We start from the raw sequence: 8,750 nt of genomic DNA on the forward strand, positions 1-8,750 counted from the left end.
TGCTCATGCATTCCTTCGTCCGGAGAGAGTTAATCCACCAGGCACAGATGCTGTTTGACCCGACATGCAACTTGATTTAGCCACGTTCTTCTCTCTTGTGTGGGGGCAAACGATGAAGCCGATTGGTCCACTCGATGCTGTTTCCATGTAAACACACACGCGATCAGCCGAGCATCATCACGTGAGACCAAAATTAGTAGTGACCGCCCTGGCCTCGTTATCGACAGGTCTAAAGCGTCTGGGTAATGTTATGGTAGGAAAGTATGTGATAACGCTATGTGGTCGAAAATGACGCTGGCGTAACATTTGAACAAACTGGGATCGAGCATAACAAAATATGGCCAAATCATAAAAGTTGGCATCTCTGTATATATACACAATGTCTTATTTTACTTTCATTCTATGACAAACTGGTGCAGTTATCTACACCAGAGCCCAGCACAACCCAATCACCATTTGGTCCTATGTACATCTACATACACACACACACACAGTTTTCTTCTATGACAAACTGGTGCAAGCAGTATGGTGCAAAAACATCTACAAAGTACAAACATACACACACTGTTTTATTCTAGTTCAGTGTGGTGCTAAATACATCCATATGCATACACACATTGTTTTATTCTTGTCGTCTTCTATGACAAACTGGTGCAGCGATGTAGTGCTACATACATCTGCATACATTACGTACACACACACATTGCTTCTATGATAAAATGGTGCAGGTGATGTGGTGCTATGCACATCCATACACATACGCACACTGTGTTATTATCTTTTTATTTGACAAAGTTGTGCAGCTGTGTGGTGGTATACATATCTATGTACATACATGTGTCGTTTTAGTCTCATCTTCTAGGACAAACTGGTGCAGTGATGTAGCGCTATATACATCTACATCCATACATACGTACATACACACATTGTGTTATTCTACTTTTGCCCTATGACAGAATGGTGCGCTGATGTGGCGCTATATACATCTATATATATGTATGGCCAGCTGAAGGAAGGCCACCGTGAACTTGGAAGACCCTGCAAGTGCTTCAAGGACACCTTGAAGACAAACCCCAAAGCCTGCGACACAGACATCGCTTCCTGGGAAACTGATGCCCTTGACCGCTGTCGCTGGAGGGTGCTGTGCTCTAGTGGCATAAAGACATTTGAAAACAAGAGAACGCTGGCCATTAAGGAGAAGCGTGAGCGAAGGAAGCAGGGCTCAACTTCTGGAGACGTTTTCCCTTGCAACACCTGTGGGAAGTGCTGCGCATCCAGAATCGGCCTCTTCTCCCATATGAGGACACACACCGACAGATAAGCCTGCCTGCCTACTCATCCATCGGACCAACGAGAGACTCCATCATCAATTAATAATCATAATAATAATAATAACAACTGGACATCTATCAGCGCTTTTCACCACTGCACAAAGCGCTTTACAATCCACACACACACACGCAAACGAAACACACATTGTGCTATTCTAGTTTTGTTCTTGACAAACTGGGTGCAGTGATGTGTTGGTATATACTTCCATGTGCATACACACACCGTGTTATTCTAGTTATATTCCAGAGGGAAAAAAAACCCTGAGCAGCAATCGTCATCCGACAACGGCGACAACGACCCCTGAACTCTGACCTGAATCTTGAGGCGGAGCGCGTCGTTCTGACACAGCTCGTCAATGCGTTTCTGTGCGCGCGGCAGGTTGGAGCAGAAGTCCCCGTAGACCAGCAGCTTGGTCTTGTAGCGGATGAACACGTCCGACAGCCGAGGCGTCCCGCTCACCACCGCAGAGTTCAGCTCCGTCTTGAACCCTCGGTGCACCTCCAGCATCGGCTGAAACGGGGGGGGAAGGAAAAAAAAACGGACAGGGGGCGTGAGGGGGTGGGGGTGTTATAGTTTTTTTAAACTCACTCGGGACGACAAGTTTTCTCCCTTGCTTTTCCCCCACAGAAGGCCCATTTGTAAGGGTTTGGAAAAAAATTACAAAAAATACAAAATACAGAGTAAGAAAATGAAACTTTCAGAACTGGTTTATTACATGTTGAGCTATTACATATAAAAAAAAAATGAAATTTCTCATCTTATTTTTAAAGTTTTGCCATATGTAGAAAATACTACCAATTTTTCACCCCGAATCACCATACCCATGCTTGTTTTCTGCATTAAATTCACTTTCCTCTTCTTCATCATCCACCTCTTCAATGTCCGAACCTTCAGTTTGTAGCATTTCATGTACTTCGGCAACACTAAAATGTTGCCGTCACTGCCTTGTTCGCTTCACAACATTCTGAGAAGAGCCCGCTTTGCTAACAGGCTGGCACGCGAGCAGACGACCGGTCAGTGACTTTGTCAGCATGTGTGCGAGACAGGCCACACATGGCTGGCTGACCAATCATACTGTTCGATTGCGGAGCGACCCAGAATAGCACACTCTGCTTGGCTAATCACAAAATCACGTGTGCAGTGCGTGATGGATTTTTATTTCTTGAAAATGCTATTCCATTCCATCGTCTGAAACCGAATACATTTTATGTAGGAATGCTCATGCATTCCTTCGTCCAGAGAGAGTTAAACAAACATTTCCAAGTAAGAAAAACGTAAGGGGAGGAAAAAAAAGTATCCATGAAACAAAACGCAGGATAGAAAAATCAAACAAAAACATTAAAAAGTACAGTCTCCCTCTCTCTTCTCAGACAAACAAAATGTAAGTCAGTTGGTTTCGCGAACAGCAAGACTGCGTTGGGTTGGACACATCGGATTACTTTCTTGTCTCAACAGATTTATTTGTGTACATATAATCACAGACACACACAGACACAGACACACACACACATATTTCAAATGTATTTTTGACAGTTTCAAGACATGAATTACTATTGCAGGTTTCCTGAACAGACCAGCAGGACATTTGTCACAGTTGCTTCATCTCAGCTTTTCCCATTATTTTGCTGACATTTCTCCTTTTTCTCTCCACCAAAATCTCTCTCTCTCTCTCTCTCTCTGGGGTTACGCTGCTGGTCAGGCATCTGCTTGGCAGAGGCGGTGTAGCGTATATGGATCTGACCGAACGCAGTCACACCTCCTTGAGCTACTGAAACTGAAACTGAAACTGTCTTTCTGTCTCTCTCACAGTTATTTTTTTATTATTTTTTCAATACATTTTTCACCACCATCCCTCTCTGTATATATATATATATACATCTGGAGGCTGGAGTAATGGCCTAGAGGTAATGCGTCCGCCTAGGGAGCACACACACACACACACACACACACACACACACACACATGCGTGCAGGTTTACATGCATATATTCCTCACCCACCCCTCTCCTCTCCTCCTCCTGTCCACCCCCTTCTTCCCTCTCCCCATTTTATCTATCTATCTCTTTGTCAAATATATCAATCACAGTGGAAGAGACGATAAACCGAAAGTCCTGTGTGCAGCATGCACTTAGCGCACATAAAAGAACCCACGGCAACAAAAGGGTTGTTCCTGGCAAAATTCTGTAGAAAAATCAACTTCGATAGGAAAAACAAAAAAAATGCTGGCAGGAAAAAGTACCAAAAAAAAAAAAGGGGGTGGCGCTGTAGTATAGCACCGCGCTCTCCCTTGGGAGAGCAGCCCGAATTTCACACAGAGAAATCTGCTGTGATAAAATGAGATACAAATACAAATGCAAAAAAGATAATAAACTGAAGATGACTGCTACAACTACTACTACTCCAGCTACTACTACTACTGCTATCACTACTGCTGCACACACACACACACACACACACACACACACACACACACAGAATGCACACACACACACTCACACACAACATACACGCACGCTAAGACACACTCACACACACACACAGCATACCTCAATGCGAGCAAAGATGAGTTCTATATCCCGAGGTGGCAGCTGAGTCTGTAAAGGCTTGATGAAATGCTGAAAAAAACAACAACACACACACACCCCAGACACCACAACATCACTACACACGGGGGCAAAGCACCTGTCTATGGACAGAGAAAGACACATGCTATTTTTAACTGCACAGACCTTGACCCTTGACCTGTAACCTTGACTTTCAGAAGGGCTTTATGACCAATCACTGCACCATATTTGATGAAAATTGGAAAAAAAAGAAAAGAAAAAGACGGGCGCAATGGCCGAGTGGTTAAAGCGTTGGACTGTCAATCTAAGGGCCCCGGGTTCGAATCACGGTGACGGCGCCTGGTGGGTAAAGGGTGGAGATTTTCACGATCTCCCAGGTCAACATATGTGCAGACCTGTAGTGCCTGAACCCCCTTCGTGTGTATATGCAAGCAGAAGATCAAATACGCACGTTAAAGATCCTGTAATCCATGTCAGCGTTCGGTGGGTTATGGAAACAAGAACATACCCAGCATGCACACCCCCGAAAACAGAGTATGGCTGCCTACATGGCGGGGTAAAAACGGTCATACACGTAAAAGCCCACTCGTGTGCATACGAGTGAACGCAAAAGAAAGAAAGGAAAAAAACAACAACAAAAAAACAACAACAAACAATCCAGCTCTATCAAAGTTTACATTGTGATGCCAAGTTGCGACCTTGATCTTCAACCTATGACCTCATTGAACCAAATCTGATTAAGAATGAATGCAAAACCTTTCTACCCTTGTACCTAAATAAACACATACACATCTGTCTCTCTCTCTCAATCTATCTCTCTCTCTCTCTCTCTCTCACACACACACACACACACACACACATGGACACAAACTCAAAGAAAAAAGACATTTACAACAAAGAAACACACAAACACAGACTCTTATGGACACATAAACTCTAAGAGAAAAGACATTAACAACAAAGATACACACACACACACACACACACACACACACAACCCGACCCGAACAACCACTCCACGGAAGAAGACCCATGTTCAAACAGACACCCCACCCCCCCCGAAAACGGAGTATGGCTGCCTACATGGCCGGGGGTAAAAACGGTCTAACACGTAAAGGCCCTCTCGTGTACACACGAGTGAACGTGGGAGTTGCAGCCCACAAACAAAGAAGAAGAAGAAGAAGAAGAAACAGGCATACCGTGACAATCATGTCCAAAGCGTCCACGTAGTTTTTCTCGGTGTCGATCAGCTCCTTGACACAGTGGTCTCTCCTGGTTTTGGGCTGGGCCAGCACAGTCTGCACACACACACACACACACACCACACACACACACACAGACACACACACAACACACCACACACACACACACACACACACCACACACACACACACACACACACACACACACACACACACACACACACACACACACACACACACCACACACACACACACACACACACACACACACACCCTCACTTTTCTGTCTGCCACTTCTCTTCAGGAGGGAGGAAGGTGGCAAAGACGGTTAAGACGCTCAGCTGCCAATACACGAAGAGTCCGTGAGGGTGTGGGTTCGAATCCCACTCTCGCCCTTTCTCCCCAGCTTTGACTGGTGAATAGACGGGCGGAATAGCCGAGTGGTTAAAGCGTTGGACTGTCAATCTGAGGGTCCCGGGTTCGAATCACGGTGATGGTGCCTGGTGGGTAAAGGGTGGAGATTTTGACGATCTCCCAGGTCAACATATGTGCAGACCTGCTAGTGCCTGAACCCCCTTCGTGTGTATATGCAAGCAGAAGATCAAATACGCACGTTAAAGATCCTGTAATCCATGTCAGCGTTCGGTGGGTTATGGAAACAAGAACATACCCAGCATGCACACCCCCGAAAACAGAGTATGGCTGCCTACATGGCGGGGTAAAAACGGTCATACACGTAAAAGCCCACTCGTGTGCATACGAGTGAACGTGGGAGTTGCACGCCACGAACGCAGAAGGAAGGAAGAAGAAGACTGGTGAATCAAACTGAGCCTCTAGTCTGTCGGATTAGACTATAAACCGAGGTCCCGTGTGCAGCACACACTTGGTGCACTGAAAAAGAACCCATGGCAACGAGAGTGTTGTCCTCTGGCAAACGAAATCCACTCTAATAGGTACACAAATATAAAAGCATGCACTCGAGGCCTGACAAAGCGTGTTGGGTTATGCTGCTGTCAGGCATCTGCCTGGCAGATGTGGTGCAGCGGATATGGATTTGTCCGAGAGAAACTGAAACTCTGTCTGTGTGTTTGTCTAGGGTGGGTCCTGACTACATACGCTGGCCTGCCGAGGGTTGGGCCTTGGTCTCTGAGAGGGTCTTCTCCTTCTTCTTCTTCTGCGTTCATGGGCCTCAACTCCCACGTTCACTCGTATATACGCGAGTGGGCTTTTTACGTGTATGACCGTTTTACAGGATCTTTAACATGCGTATTTGATCTTCTGCTTGCGTATACACATGAAGGGGGTTCAGGCACTGGCAGGTCTGCACATATGTTGACCTGGGAGATCGTAAAAATCTCCACCCTTTACCCACCAGACGCCGTCACCGTGATTCGAACCCGGGACCCTCAGACTGACAGTCCAACGCTTTAACCACTCGGCTATTGCGCCCGTCAGTTTCAGGTTCAGTTTCTCAAGGAGGCATCACTGCGTTCAGACAAATCCATATACACAACACCCCACCTGCTAAGCAGATGCCTGACCACCAACATAACCCAACGTGCTTAGTCAGGCTTTGAGTGCATGCAATACGTATCTAGGTACCTATCAGAGTGCGCCAAGTGCATGTTGCCGCAAACGGGATCTTGGTTTATCGTCTTGTCCAAATGACTAGATGCTCAACAAATAGTAAAGAGTGGTAACTGTCTCCATTCACAAGGTACACAACTTCAAGTCAGTGCTGCTTACGCTACCGATTCAGCTAGCACACAGGTAAATAAAAGATACAGGCCCGCGCTACCTTTTTTTTGAGGAAGTGTCTGGCTTTGTTCCAAAGTACCTTTTATTTACCTGTGTGCTTGCTGAATTGGTAGCATCAGCAGCATTGACTTGAAGCGTGTGTACCTCGTGCCTGGAGAAAGTTCCCACTTTTTATTGTTTGTAGAGAGGAAGAGACGCCGGCCTCGCAACAGCTGGAGGCGAGATACCGAGGCAGAGCTGAAGCAGCAAGGGACCAACTGGACTGGAATGGCCAGAACAGAGTGCGATGGCGAGGGGTCGTCGATGGCCTATGCTCCACCAGGAGCGATGGGCAAAATGATGATGAATGAAAGTGAAAGACACACACACATAGCTGCCAACCTTCCAGACCCAAAATCAGGAATCCTGACAGGGAGAGGGTTCAGGAGGGGGGGGGGGGGGGGGGGGGGGCGTGGCGTGAATCAATAAATGAAAACGGTTCCTTGTACTGTGAAGTGCTGATAAACCTTTTTTTTTTCTTTTTTTTTTTTCACTGATTTGCTGCCCACATCACATCTGCTTAGTAAAACAGCACTGGTTCCTTTGCACGTGCGCAGTAACTGTTTTCCAGTTGGGTATCAGTATCAGTAGCTCAAGGAGGCGTCACTGCGTTCGGACAAATCCATATACGCTACACCACATCTGCCAAGCAGATGCCTGACCAGCAGCGTAACCCAACGCGCTTAGTCAGGCCTTGAGGCCAGTGGAAAAACATGGATCAGTGTATGGACCCAACAAGCGGGTTCAGTTTCTCACAGTTTTTTTGGTCTTTGTTGTTGTTGTTGTTTTTGTTGAAATTTTGATATTCAGAAAAATATGCGGTGAATCGAAATTTTGGAATCGATTCCAGAATTGAGAAAAAAGCTCCTAAAAATCAGGAACAGCTGGCAGCTGTGCACACAGACTGCAGCCAGGAAAGAGGTCGGCACTCACCGAGGACTGCCTGCGGTTGGGGTCACGGCGATAGCAGAGGTCGTCGTAAATCTTATCCTCATCCTCCTGGTACACCACGTCGTAGATGTCTTCTTGGTCTTCCAGGTCGTTCTCACTGCAAACCAACAGTCTATCTATCTATCTTGTAGTATCTGTCTACTTCCAGGTCGTTCTCACTGCAAACCAACAGTCTATCTATCTATCTTGTAGTATCTGTCTACTTCCAGGTCGTTCTCACTGCAAACCAACAGTCTATCTATCTATCTTGTAGTATCTGTCTACTTCCAGGTCGTTCTCACTGCAAACAAACAGTCTATCTATCTATCTTGTAGTATCTGTCTACTTTCAGATCGTTCTCACTGCAAACCAACAGTCTATCTATCTATCTTGTAGTACCTGTCTACTTCCAGGTTGTTCTCACTGCAAACCAACAGTCTATCTATCTATCTATCTTGTAGTATCTGTCTACTTTCAGGTTGTTCTCACTGCAAACCAACAGTCTATCTATCTATCTATCTTGTAGTATCTGTCTACTTCCAGGTCGTTTTCACTGCAAACAAACAGTCTATCTATCTATCTATCTTGTAGTACCTGTCTATTTCCAGGTCGTTCTCACTGCAAACAAACTATCTATCTATCTTGTAGTACCTGTCTACTTCCAGATCGTTCTCACTGCAAACAGTCTATCTATCTATCTTGTAGTATCTGTCTACTTCCAGGTCGTTCTCACTGCAAACAAACAGTCTATCTATCTATCTATCTTGTAGTATCTGTCTACTTCCAGGTCGTTCTCACTGCAAACAGTCTATCTATCTATCTATCTATCTATCTTGTAGTACCTGTCTACTTCCAGATCATTCTCACTGCAAACCAACAGTCTATCTATCTATCTATCTTGTAGTACCTGTCTACTTCCAGATCGT

At 45.6% G+C, this 8,750-nt stretch overlaps 1 protein-coding gene across 4 annotated transcripts in view; it reads right to left on the reverse strand.

Moving 5' to 3' along the window:
• The window catches only part of LOC143289743 (guanine nucleotide exchange factor VAV2-like), an 85,818-nt gene that overhangs the window by 60,848 nt on the left and 16,220 nt on the right, over nt 1-8,750 (reverse strand). For all 4 annotated transcript variants that reach the window (XM_076598832.1, XM_076598831.1, XM_076598830.1 and 1 more), the window contains 4 exons: nt 7,828-7,942; nt 5,095-5,193; nt 3,878-3,946; nt 1,645-1,842 (listed from right to left, as the gene is read on the reverse strand). In XM_076598832.1, coding sequence (XP_076454947.1) covers nt 1,645-1,842; nt 3,878-3,946; nt 5,095-5,193; nt 7,828-7,942 — 481 coding nt within the window. The remainder of the gene's footprint in view (nt 1-1,644; nt 1,843-3,877; nt 3,947-5,094; nt 5,194-7,827; nt 7,943-8,750) is intronic.

This window comes from Babylonia areolata, chromosome 14 (genome assembly GCF_041734735.1).
Source record: "Babylonia areolata isolate BAREFJ2019XMU chromosome 14, ASM4173473v1, whole genome shotgun sequence".
Lineage (NCBI taxonomy): Eukaryota > Metazoa > Mollusca > Gastropoda > Neogastropoda > Buccinidae > Babylonia > Babylonia areolata.